The sequence below is a fragment of the Hippocampus bargibanti genome, linkage group LG18 (assembly GCF_051943395.1).
Source record: "Hippocampus bargibanti isolate YZ-2025 linkage group LG18, ASM5194339v1, whole genome shotgun sequence".
Taxonomy (NCBI): Eukaryota; Metazoa; Chordata; class Actinopteri; order Syngnathiformes; family Syngnathidae; genus Hippocampus; species Hippocampus bargibanti.
The window spans coordinates 2,276,383-2,290,593 of record NC_142751.1 but is presented as its reverse complement, the minus strand read 5'-3'; the positions used below and the strand labels follow the sequence as shown (position 1 = coordinate 2,290,593).

The following is a 14,211-nucleotide window of genomic DNA, read 5'->3' as shown; positions in this document are numbered from 1 at the left end:
GTTATTATTATTAAAATATGATGTAGAACGCCATTCCAGAATTTGTTCGCGTTTTGTTTTTTTCATGCTTGGGTGCCGATAAAGTGTCTGGCCATGACCTCTGACAATGTTTATTTCTTTTCCACAATGGAGCATTTCCCCTTTTTCCATGTCAGCGCTTTTTTCCAGTGTCAGCTGTTGTTAAAGGGTTATATAAAGTGCTATATAAAGTGCTATATAAAGTGCTATATAAAGTGCTATATAAAGTATGTATTGTATGTATGTATTGCATTGTGTTTTGGACAGCTGCCCTTATTTCAAGCTCATATAACACCAGACCCAGATCATTTAGGAATTAACTATTTTTTTCTGATGAAAGAAGAGAGACTAAGGTTTGTTACTCATAATTGAATGTTCATGTAATCATATAACTCAATATTTTGTGGGCCCTGGAATTCGAGTGACAATTACATAAACCCCGGCACTAGAATGGACATATTTTTTCACGTATGGCAGTGAATGAGTTAATTCCTACGCATAATAATAATAATAATAATAATAATAATAATAATAATAATAATACATTTCATTTATAAATGCCTTTCAAATGTCTCAAGATCACTTTACAGTGACAGGATAAGTTTTTCTGTGGGTGAGCAGCAGCAGCCACACGCGCCAGCGTTCACTCAACCCGGAAGTCACTGAAATAGATAGAAAGCTAGCTAGCTAGCAAACAGATATCGAATAACTAGCTAACTAGATAGCTAGCCAGCCAGCTATGTCGCTATATAGATAATAGACAGCTAGCTAGATAGCTGGCCAGTATCTATTGTTCACGTGTTTGGTCTCCTAGGGACAGGAAGCCATAAATCCATAACTGCATAACTGTGCTAATCAATATTAGCATGTAGCCTCATTTGTATTGCCTTAATAATAATAATAATAATAATAATAATAATAATAATAATAATAATAATAATAAATGTAATTCATAAGCACCTTTCAAATCTCTCAAGGTCACTTTTCATAACTGTGCTAACCAGTATTAGCATTTCGCGTCATTTGTATTGCCTTCATGCAAACTATCTTGTTGCACAGGTCTGGCCGTAAATAACATAATCTAATGTAATCTAATTTTAGGACTGTGTCAGTGGGTTGGAATAATGTCGGAAAGGATTAAGAGATGGACATGAGGCTCATGGGAGTTTTTGGTTAAAACGGCGCACTTCCGAGGCCCTACGAGGACACGTCGGGAGCACACAAAGTGAAATTCTTTGATTACCATTTGAATATGAACCTCAACAAGCCCAACAACGAAACATTGAGCCTTGTCTTTGCAAAACTTCTTGTCCAGACAGAAAATAGAAAATTTGGGATGAAAATGTTGTGGAGGTAGTTCGCTTCTCTCCGTGTCCTCTGACATGCCTCTGAACACGGCGAATACAGATGTTAGCCACGGGGTCATGTATATTTCATGTGACGTAACACGTCCATTAAAATTTCATGTGAATATGCAAAAAAATTCCACACACACTTTCAACATTTGAAAATGGTGTTGAAAGTGTTCCCAGAAGAGCGAAAGCTGTTAAAGCTGCAAGGGGGGCAATAACTCGTGTTATTCCATTTTCTAACTGGAGGTGATGTCCTTATTAATGCTGACTAATGAGCACCGTTGTGATCGATTGTTTCTTCCATCTCGTTTGGAACTACAGTGATACATTGGCGTATGAACTTAATTGGCTCCCAGACAGTGTGTAAGGCAAAAAGTGTGTATCCCAAACATTAATTTCCCATCGGAAACCATTAAAATGAGAATAATCCCTTCCCAGGTCTCCATAAAACATAATTTTCTACTTTATAATTTCTAAGCCGTAAAACTATACAAAACCTTATTTGATGTATAATAAGTGTGCTATGGTATTGTAATTCTTCTTTTCCTTTCGGCGTTTCCCTTCAAGGGGTCGCCACAGCGAATCAGTAACCTCCATCTTCAGAGGTATGATACGCATGTTTGTTTTGGCCCAACTTTTACGTCGGATGCCCTTCCTGACACAACCCTCTGTATTTATCTGGGCTTGGGACCGACACAAGAAGACTTATGTCCCTTTGTGGCTACAGAACAAGCAACTCGCTCAGTAAAAGGCTCCCAAACACAAAATGGTCATCAGCACTGCAACAATCAAAAAATCAAAACTATACTCACCATTTGATGACAATGCTCTGATCTTACCATGAAATGGGCAACTCTTTCCCTATAGTACTTCACAAACAGGACTTCAAAGTCTACGTTAATATGATTGTGCAGCGTGAATATTGCACTTGAGATTGATTTGTATAAAATGGTGAAGCGAATCAAAATCACAATATCTCGAAGAAAATAAATGCAATTCTATGTTTTTCTAAAAACTCAATAAAATTCAATTTATATCACTGCATCCTTCAAGCCACGGTGAAGCACTGTTCAATGAGTTCTGAAGTATTTGACTGAATTTGAGAAGAAAAATCATGCCAGAACCACTTTATTCACAGTGGGTGGAGGCGATAATCTCTCTCTGTTCCCTTGAGGTCCTCACTTGTCCTCTGACTCGTAAATGATCTCCAATTTCTTGTCTTAAGTGTGTCTCTCGGTCCTGTTTCAGTTTCTTCACCTCAACACCTAGATTAAAGCTTCGCTGAAAGTCATCGCTTGGTTTTCCCTTGTCTTGTTATCATAATAATAATAATAATAATAATAATAAGAAGAAGAAGAATACATTTAATTTCCAAGCGCCTTTCAAAACTCCCAAGAACACCCCACAGTCACGAGACCCCTTTGTGCGCCATTGTTCACTCTACCCGGAAGCAACACAGCAGCAAAGTTATGAAAGAGGAAAGGAGAGAAAGATGGTATTGTAATTAACAAAATAAATTGTACTATATAATAAAGTTGTGTTATTTACCTTTCTGATGGTCGTTGATGGCTTGATGGAATGGAGTGGCCATCTTGAGGAATGATTCCTTGGAAGCTTTGGCAGCTTTATCGTCAGAACTGGCTGCCCCACCATGACGAATGACACTATAAATCCCTGTACGCCGCTCGAAGTTCTCGAAACATCCGTGGCTAGCCTTGAAATCATCAATCGATGACAAACTTCCAGGTTGCCTCTTGACAATATCCGTGTGAGGTTGCTGTGCTTTCTCTGCAATAATTTTACCTAGTTCCTCATCAATTGTGTTCTGTTTAGCTGGGTTGATAGCTTTGTGCATCAAGTGTACAGATGTCTTGTGCGGGTTATTTGTGTAGCCTGATTGATGAGATATTTTAACCTTGCAGTCTACACTCTGCCTTTGAACTATCAATAAAGTTGAAATGCGTCCAAATTTTTCTATGCATTTTCTCACTCTCTCTGTCGTCTGCCTATCTATTATTATTTGCAGCTCTGTGTTTCTGTAACCCCCCCTGCTCCTTCACTGCTGCGTTCTTGACCAATCACCTGCGGCTTTAATCTATTATTATTTGCAGCTCTGTGTTTCTGTAACCCCCCTCACTGCTGCGTTCTTGACCAATCATGTGCGGCTTTAACGAAGATTGGGGCGGGGAATAGAGGACAAAAACAAGTTGGCTCATTTGCTTATTAGAACGGGCTCGTTCGCGAACGACACATCACTCATTTTGGCGCTCCGTGCATATCCCGAAAAATTGTTTGGATGCCAAGATTAAATTCTCGTGAATTCAACGTTTGTAAGCTGAAAAGTTCGTTAGTCAAGGTGTTCGTAAGCCGAGGTATCACTGTATTCCGAAAACACAAAATGAACGATTGCTTCTTTGTGTCTCCAGTTGCCAGGAACCAGTACGAACGAATGGGCAGTGACGTCACCATGCAATGCGGCTCCCTGGACAATGACGCGTCCGTGTCGTGGAAAGTGAACGGGACGGACGTGAAAGCCCAGCACCGTCTGGAAGGCCCCAGGCTCATACTAAGCCAAGTGGACCTGGGCCACAATGGCCTCTACAGTTGCTTCCAGAACCCCAACGGAGAGCGACGTGACACCATCAACCTCCGCATCGGCAGTAAGTACCCGGACGATTGTGTCCACTAAATATTTTGCTGGCCAAATCGTCTACGACTATTTAATCATCCCGGCCACTTTGGTTATTGCTTTTGCGTAGAGTAAACAACAGAGCAAATGGATGCATCCGTATTGCACAATGAAAATGCCTCGTATACAAGACATGCTTATATGCGATATTAAAAGAAATGACAACCATGACATTTATGCTCCCATAAAATTTGCAATATGAACTGGATTCTGAGTGAACATCACCCAGTGCAGAGGACAGTTATACCTTGGCTTGAGAACTTAATTGGTTCCCACAAAGTGTGTGTAAGGCAAAAAGTGTGTATTCCAAACATTAATTTCCCATATGAAACCATTAAAATGTGAATAATTAATTCCAATGTTTTTTTCTTGCTTGGATGCCGATAAAGCGCTGGCCAGACCTCTGGCAATATTGTTTCCCTTCCACAAGGGGGCAGCATTTCTTTTTTTCCATATTAGCGCTTTGTTATAGCTTCAGCTGTTGTTAAAGCGCTATAGAAACCAATATGTCAGAATTCTGAGATTAAAGTCTGTTCTAAGATTAAAATCAGGACTCTAAATTAAAAGTCAGAATTCTGAGATTAAAGTCCATTTTGAAATTAAAATCGGAAATCTAAATTAAAAATCGGAATTCTGAGATTAAAGTCAATTCTGAGATTAAAATCGGAAGTCTAAATAAAAAATTGGAATTCTGAGATAAAAGTCAGTTCTGAGATTAAAATTGGAATTCTGAGTTAAAAATCGGAATTCTGTGTTCAATGTGAGTGTCTGTTACATCCGGGTTGAGTGATTTTCAGCATTGAATGTTTATGTAGTCCTAATACTCAAAATTCTATGGGTCCTGGAATTCGAGAGACAATGACAAAAACCCTGGCACTAGAGTGGACACATTTTTGCACGTCTGGCAGTGAATGAGTTACTTCTGACATTTGTATTGCCTTTATGCAAAGTTGTTGACCTTGTCCTGAGGTTTTTGCTTCATAAGAAGTTAGCACAATATGCTCAAGTGCATCTATGCAGTGCCAGGGAAGTGATAAATGAAGCTGGCCCACAGTCTGTCATTTTTGGCGGTGCGAGGAAGTAGCGGGACGTGATGGATGCTAACCAGACATTAGCTTGTAGCATCTGGAAAAGTAGCATCTGCCTAATCATCGTGTTGTTCTTGGGGGACTTTGCGTTGAAATTTGATTTAAATTCTCCCGACTGGTTTTGTTGCCTCCATCAAGCTAATTTGGCATTCATATTTAAACAAAGGCGCATGCTCGTGTTCTTTCGGTTGACCGTAATATTAAAAAGGCGCCGTTTATTTACTGAGCGCGGTCTGAGATGAGATCAATATTTGTACCTGCTGTGTACTCTCGTCGAGATGCTGATCTTGGTTGATTTGTCTGCAAATGGGTATTTCCGTATCATTTCCTGTCATAACCAAAGCTGGGTTGATTCGGGTCTTATTTCTCCCTTCCAACTATTCATTCCTCAAGTTATATCTTAGATAATGTACTGTAGGGATATACATGTCAGAATGCCTGAATTTAGTTCCCTCAAGTCCTCTGGTGGACACGAAGCAACATTGCGCCCTTAAGTCTTGGTGAGGGTGTCTACTTTATGCTCTATAACGATATGGACATATACAACTTGCTCCCCAGCCAGCTATCTATTTGCTATCTATTTGCTATCTATTACCTTTCTGGCTGGCTAGCTGCCGACCTCGCTTGCTATATGTTTGGTATCTATTAGTTATTTGGTTAGCTAGCTATCTAGCCAGCTATCTAATAATTATACTCATTAGCTAGCTGGCTAGCTATTAGCGTTCTAGCTGACTGGCTGTAAGCTGGCTAGCTGTTGGCTATCTGGCTATCTATTTGCTATTTATTTGCTATCCATTAGCGAGCTAGTTTTCTATCTATTTGAGTTACTTCAGGGTTGAGTGAAGGCTGGCGCATGTGGCTGCCGCTGCTCACCCACAGAAAAACTTTATCCCGTGACTGTAATGTGACCTTGAGTTTTGAAAGGCACTTATCAATGAAATGTATTATTATTATTATTATTATTATTATTATTATTAGTATTATTATTATTATCTCTTACCTATTAGATAGCCGGCTAGCTAACTTCCTATCTATTTGAGTTATTTCAGGTTGAGTGAACGCTGGCGCATGTGGCTGCCGCAGCTCACCCACAGAAAAACATATCCTGTGACTGTAATGTGACCTTGACAGTTTTTAAAGGCGCTCGCCTGTCATCTTAAAGCTCACACAACCGGGAATGACTCATCAACATCGCGCCTGCCGGTCCACGCGACTGTGGCACATGTCACGTTTCCATGCAAATACGTGACGAATGAGTCGGTACGGGAATGCGACAGTTGGGTTAATCTGGCCGGAAATGATGAATTGCCAACCGCTGCAATAATACCCAATTGCTGAGCATTTTATGCGATGCGACATCATGTCACCAGGATGAATGATGCAACAGCTGAGTGAGATGCATGTTCAAGTGTCTTTTCACCGCTCGTAATTTGGTGCAGCGTAATGACACTTGTGGTGGTCCTAAGCCAGAGTGTGTGAGAGTCAGTGTGAGTATTAGAGCAAGCTAGTGCTACTTGTGAAATTAAGTCATTCGCTGCAATTCCTGAATTTATTCGGGAATTGAAAAGTGTGATGTGGAGCGCCATTCCCGAATTTGTTTTTGAAGCAAAATGACCAAGCCTTCATAGCACCGTTTGCTTTGTTCAAATTCCGTTTGGTAAAGCTTCCGGGTGTTCAGGCTGCGATAGGAGTTGATAGGTTAGCGCCGTCGCATTTCTGAGGTGGTGCGGAAAAATCCGGCCATTCCTAACTGACGTGGGGCGCCATTCCACCATGACGTCCCTGATCCACTGGTAAAAAGGATGCTTTGATTCTCTCCTCTTTCATCTAAAACTGCTACATGTCACAAAGAGGGTACAGCCTCTGTGTCTTTGTGTTGTCATGTTATTTGTTATTTTGTTTTATTTTTATTTTTGTTTTTTACTTCAAGATGGCACTGCGAGAGTGGCTGCCTTCCCATCATCTCCTGTATTTTGTGTTACTACTTCTTTCTTTCGTTTCCTCTTCCTTTCATAACTTTGCTGCTGTGAAATGTCAATTTCACTGAGAGACAAATAAAGGTACATCCAATCCAATCCATTCCCGAATTTGTTTAGGTTTAGTTTTTTCTTGCAGGGGGTGCCGATAAAGCACTTAGTCAGACCTCTGGCACTGTTTTCCCTTCCATGAGGGGGAAGCATTTGCGTTTTGTCCATGTTAGCACCTTATTACAGCGATGACTGATGTTAAATATTTATATAAACCAATATACATGTATTGTATTGTATTGTATTGTATTGTATTGTATTGTATTGTATTGTATCGTATCGTATTTCAAGCTCAGATAACTCCAGACCCATATAATTTAGAAATTAACTTTTTTTAATGATGAAAGAAGAGAGTCTAAGGTTCCTTATGCTCTATGGACTGTTTATGTTGTCCTCAAACCCAATATTCTGTGGGTCTTGGAATTCGAGTGACGATGACAAAAACCCTGGCCCTGGAATGGACACATTTGCACATTGTCTGGAAGTGAATGAGTTCATCAGAAAGGGTCAATTCCTTTTTATTTATGCTCTGTGGTAAGTTTTCATTTTAATTGTCGTAAAAATAGTTTTGGTTGACGTCGTTTGCTGTCACGCCGCCGTTGCAATTGTTTTTTTTGTAACGTGACGTGCCTCGGTGAAAAGTGTTGCACAGCTACTGTGATCGTGACACCTCGACGGGGCCACGCTTGTCGTGATTACCGTTGTGACGATTGCGGCGTTTTATGCAGCGTTTATTACTCACATCGGGGGCTTGTTATGTTCAACGCAAAGTGTTATCAAGAGGATCACAAAGAACCATCTGTCTGTTTTTTTAGTTTCTTTTTTCTTCATCTTTACAACAGTTTTTTTAATGAGGTGCCATCCAAGAAAAACTCAATTAGCATTTTCAACAACAGTCTCACTGATATGTATCCCAGTAGACAACTACTGTAGCTAAGATAGTACAGGAATAATAGCATAAAGGCATTGTTCCATGACAAATCTGAATACTAATACTACTACTACTACTACTACTACTACTAGTACTACTACTACTACTACTACTACTAGCAGTTTTTTTGACAACGATACTAGTGCAGCGTGTTCTACCGGAAACAAATTCCTTGTGTGTTCTACATACTCGGCAATAAAGATGATTCTGATTCTGATTCTGATTCTAATTCTGATTCTGCTCACCTGCACGAAAAAAATCCCCTGACTGTAAAGTGTCCTTGAGAGTTTTGATAGGTGCTTAGAAATTGTCACGGTTTGCAAGATGGTGATGGCAGTTGTGGATCCAAAAAGCAGGCAGGAGGGAGCAGCAGGTTGTATTTGAGAAATTGTATTAAAGTCAACAGGAACAAAATCTTCTTCTTCTTTTCCTTTCGGCTTTTCCCTTCATGGGGTCGCCACAGCGAATCAGTAACCTCCATCTTCAGAGGTATGATACGCATGTTTGTTTTGGCCAAGCTTTTACGTCGGATGCCCTTCCTGACACAACCCTCTGTATTTATCCGGGCTTGGGACCATCACAACATCAAAATCATTCAAACAGAAAAATACAAAATATCAAATAGAGACCAAGAGTAAAAGTCTGCCAAGATGAAACAAACACATGCACAGCATACAATGCATACACAATGCACAAAATTGCATACACTGCATACAATGACCTGACGCCGAATGGTCGTGCCGGGAGACCTTTTAACTGCCACTGATTGGAACGACCAGCACCTGCGTGGCTGTAGGCAGGGCTGACAGCGCTACCCGTTGGTCACCAATCCGAACGTGGCAATCTGCCACTGATCGAGATGACCAGCACCTGTGCAGGTGCTTATTTATAATAATAATAATAATAATAATAATAATAATAATAATAATAATAATAATAATTATTATTATTATTATTATTATTATTATTATTATTATACATTTCATTTCTAAGCGCATTTCAAAACTATTAAGGACACTTTACAGGCACGGGATAAGTTTTTTTTCCTGTGGGTGATCAACGGGAACCACACCACGCCAGGGTTCACTCAACCCGGAAGTAACTTAAATAGATAGCAAGCTAGCTAGCTAGCGAATAAATAGCTAATAGCTAGTGAATAGATAGGTAATAGCTAGCAAATAGATAGCTAATAGCTAGTAAATAGATAGCTAATAGCTAGCGAATATTAGAATCAAACAGATTTTTATTTCAATAAAACTGGGTGTGCTTGTTGATTGTGATGGCATGACACTAAATTCTCAATTTTAGGTTGATCGGAGCAATTGTTTCGGAGCGACAGCCCACGAAAAAAGGAGGTGGCCATCTTATTTGAAGTTTTGTATCACAGGAACTATTGTGTCAATCTTGACAAAACACTGGGCTATTTTTTTTCTCATGAAATGCAATCTCTCAAATAAAATCCGCTGGATTGGATTATTTAGCACAGGGCAACACAAACATTTTTTTTTTTCAACAAAATAGCATTCCATCCATTTTATGTCCGTCACTCCTCCTTGTCAGCGTTGCTGTGGAGCTGCAGCCTGTTCGAGTTGACTTTGGATTTGAGGCAGTGTCCACTCAAGGTCTAGCAGGCAATCACAGCACATAATAGACAAACAATGATTCACACTCACGTTCAATATTTTCAGACTGCGGTGAACTTAAGATGCATGCTTTTGAAATTGGGCGAAACCAGAATGGCAGAACTCTGAGGCGTTGGGGGGGGGGGGGGGGGGGGGGGGGGGGGGGGGGGGGGACACAAACACACTGTGCCGCTTTGAGCACTCAATCAGGTTCCCAAAACAACGTGAGCTCAAAAGATAATCTCCCTAATCTCCCAGAAAGATGTCAGATGTCAGACCTTTTTTGGGCCCATGTTCACACGTGAAGTATGTAAAAACACATACAAATAAATACATACATGGATAGATAAATAAACTAATACATGAGTAAATGAATAAATTAAAAAAATGCTTAAATGAATAAATAAATACATAAATACTTAAATACAGAAATACATATGTATAAATAAATAAATAACTAAATAAATAAATAAGTGGAGTCCAAGATGGCACCCGAGTAGGCAGCTGTCAGCAAGTGCTCCCCTGAGCCTTGCTTTTTTGTTGTTTTTGTCTTTTTATGTGATTTCTTTTGTCACTTTGTGTGTCGTGTAGAATAGATATGGATTGTTTTGCGCCTTTAATGGGCAAAATCTTCACAGTCACTCTTTGTTCAGCGGAAAGGTCTGTGCTGTTGGATAGTCTGCGGCAGGATAGATGCATGGCTTGAGGAGCCCGCGATAAGAAGAAAGGAATGTCAGCGCAGAGCACCAATGCATATGTGGAACTGTTGTGGCTTGCAATTGAAACTGATTTTTGTGGGACAGGAGATGTGAGACAATCTCTTTTCATCAATGGATGCTACCGCTGCGTGTTTGCTTTCAACATTTAGCTTGTAGTCGTCGTGTATGTTCCACCATGACGTCCCTGATCCACTAGTGGAAAGATGCTTTGATCCTCTCCTCTTTCATCTTGAACTGCTTCATGTAACAAAGAGGGTACAGAAAGTGCTTAAGAATGAATGACTGTCTGTCTTTGTTTTGTCATATTGTCTTTGTGTTGTCATATTATTTGTTGTTTAGTTTTTTTTTTGTTCTTTTGACTTCAAGACGGCGCCGCGACAGTGGCTGCCTTTCCAGCAACTCATGTATTTTGTTTTTCTACTTGCATTCCTTTCATCACTTTGCTCCTGTGAAATGTAAATTTCTGCACTGTGAGACTAATAAAGGCAAATCCAATCCGAACTAGTACTTGAGTAAATGAATAAATTAAAAAAACAATGCTTAAATGAATGAATGAATTAATTAATTAGGTTTTTGGGTTTATTTCAAACCTGGATCAGTCAAGTCAGACTACTGCATAAATAAATTAATTAATTCATGAATACATGGATAGATAAATGGATAGATAAATGGACAGATAAATAAACTAATACATGAGTAAACGAAAAAAAATGTAAAAAACTTAAATGAAAATAGTTAAATACATAAATACATAAATACACAAATACATACATACATGCACCTGATGTATTAATTAATTGGATTTTTGGGTTTCTTTCACATCCAAGTCAGTGCAATTCAGACTACTGTATAAATGTCACGGATTGCAAGGTGGTGATGGCGGGTGCGGATCCCAAAAAGCAGGCAGGAGGGAGCAGGAGGTTTTTTGACAAATTGTGTTAAAATAACGGTCAGCAGGAACAAAATGTAAAACATCAAACTGATCTGAACAGAAAAAGGTATCAAAAGAAAACCAAGTGTAAAAGTCCGCTAAGGTTAAACAAACACATGCACAGCATACAATGCATGCGATTGCAGACAAAGCATGCAACAAACAATGAACCGACCCCGGATGGTCGTGCCGGGAGTCCTTTTAAGTGTCACTGATTAAAACGACCAGCACCTGCGAGGCTGCAGGCAGGGCTGACGTCGCTACCCGTTGGTCGCCAATCCGAACGTGGCAGTCCGCCACTGATCGGGACTACCAACACCTGTGCAGGTGCAGGCGGGGCCAACAGCGCCACCCGTTGGTCGCCAACCAGATCATGACAATAAATACATACATACATACATACATACATACATACACACATACATACATACATACATACACACATACATACACACATACACACATACATACACACATACACACATACAGACATACTCACCCCCCCCACACACACACATACACACATATAGACATACCTACATACCCCCCCCACCCGCCCCACACACACACTTACACACATTCAGAAATAAAATAGGTTTGGGGGTTTCTTTCAAATCTGGATTAGTGCAAATCCGACTCCTGCAGACATTGGGTATTTGATAGCATAGAAACAAGCCTCGGTAGTTTCGATGATTCGATTGATAAGCAACATATAAAACGATCCGCTTTGTTGATTAAATTATTAATCAACAAAGCGAAAGCAAAATATTATTATTAAATTATTAATTGTTTTTCTACTTTCATTCCTTTCATCACTTTGCTGCTGTGAAATGTAAATTTCTCCACTGTGAGACTAATAAAGGCAAATCCAATCCAATCCAATCCAATCCAATCCAATACATACATACATACATACATACATCGATGAGAAGGTTTCTTCAGCCGTCATCTGTACAAAAGTGAAGGTTTCGGACGTTTCGCCTCCTATCCAAGAGGCTTCGTCAGTGAACTAAAGTCTGACTGGTCGTATCGGCCCCATTTATATATCCCTAATGTCCAGACCTGGTGGCGCCGGACACAGCTATGATAGGTCCCTACTCTCAGGTTGGGGGGGGCGCGGGACCCCCCCCTGTGGCCCCACTGATTGTTCCTACATTCCTGACTAACGATTGGCCTATTACCCCCACTCCCCCCGGTATCACCTCATCAGCATAACGACCCTCATCAGCATTGCGAAAGTTGCCTAACCTGTTTGTTGTTGCCTAACCAGGTCTGGACATTAGGGATATATAAATGGGGCCGATACGACCAGTCAGACTTTAGTTCGCTGACGAAGCCTCTTGGATAGGAGGCGAAACGTCCGAAACCTTCACTTTTGTACAGATGACGGCTGAAGAAACCTTCTCATCGATGGACCACTCCTGTACGACTGAGAGCTTACACAGACATACATACATACACACATACATACATATACATACATACATACATATACATACATACATACACACATACATACATATACACACATACACACATACATACACACATACACACATACAGACATACCCACACACCCCCCCACACACACACATACACACATATAGACATACCTACATACCCAACCCCCACCCCCCCACACACACATTTACACACATTCATAAACAAAATAGGTTTGGGGGTTTCTTTCAAATCTGGATTAGTGCAAATCCGACTCCTGCAGACATTGGGTATTTGATAGCATAGAAACAAGCCTCGGTAGTTTCGATGATTCGATTGATAAGCAACATATAAAACGATCCGCTTTGTTGATTAAATTAACCCTGCCCCGCTGTCATAACTGGGCAAATTATGACTGGCCCTGCGACGGTCAGGTGTTTTTCTCTCCCCCAGTTGTTCTATCTATTGCTGTCCTCTGTGGATGTCAGCCCAGAAATTTATAGCAGCACCACTTGGCTGCACCCACCAAGTTATTCAGCCTCACGGCTAACACAATATCAAGCGCAGCCGGTCGTATATCCAGCCACTCACCCCGCTGACCTGTCATGCAGCCGGTCCGCGGGACACACAATCTCCCCTCACGCTGCCGTTCGGCGAGCAAAACTGCTGGTGGAGTCTGATATTTGGGCTGGAGGACATCTGAGCAGTGAACCGGCAGTAACTTTCGGGTCAACTGCTCATGCAGTGAGGAAGTCGGTGGACCTGCCAGTTACATCGCTCTCATTGAAGACAAAGTCATTTTAACAACGCACCACCCAGCAGAGCTACTTAAAATATGATTGCCTAGATAACATATACAGGTAACATCTGACTTACGACCAAGTTCCTTTCCGACCAAACGGTCGTAAGTCGAAATGGTCGTAAGTCGAAATCCATTTAAAATGTTGAATAGAGACTTGAAAGCTAAATGACACGTAAACTCCCCGTCTGGTGCCATCACACGGTCAATTGCTGTGCGAGAGTGAGATGCTGACTGCTGTCCAAAAGTGTCCTACGCATTGCCGGCCTGCTAGCTTGTTGCGATGCTAGGCATAGAATTAAAAAAATAATAATAATGGGTTCTGGAGGTCATGGTCATAAGTATGGGTGGTCGTAAGTCAAGCTGGTTGTTAGTCGGATGTGACCTGTAGTTATGTGAAGATTTTTTTTAATCTATAAATCATTTGGGTATTTAACTCATTCACTGCTAGACATGCAAAAATGTGTCCACTCCAGTGCCAGGGTTTTTGTCATTGTCACTCCAATTCCAGGACCCACATTGAGTTTTAGGACGACATAAATATCCAATGCAGCGTAAGAAACCTTAGACTCTCTTCGTTCATCGGATAGAAATG

The 14,211-nt window shown here is 40.7% G+C and overlaps 1 protein-coding gene across 2 annotated transcripts in view; it reads left to right on the top strand.

Moving 5' to 3' along the window:
• The window catches only part of cntfr (ciliary neurotrophic factor receptor), a 272,300-nt gene that overhangs the window by 144,667 nt on the left and 113,422 nt on the right, over positions 1-14,211 (top strand). For both annotated transcript variants that reach the window (XM_089021215.1, XM_089021216.1), the window contains exon 4: positions 3,797-4,030. In XM_089021215.1, the coding sequence (XP_088877341.1) occupies positions 3,797-4,030 (234 nt within the window). The remainder of the gene's footprint in view (positions 1-3,796; positions 4,031-14,211) is intronic.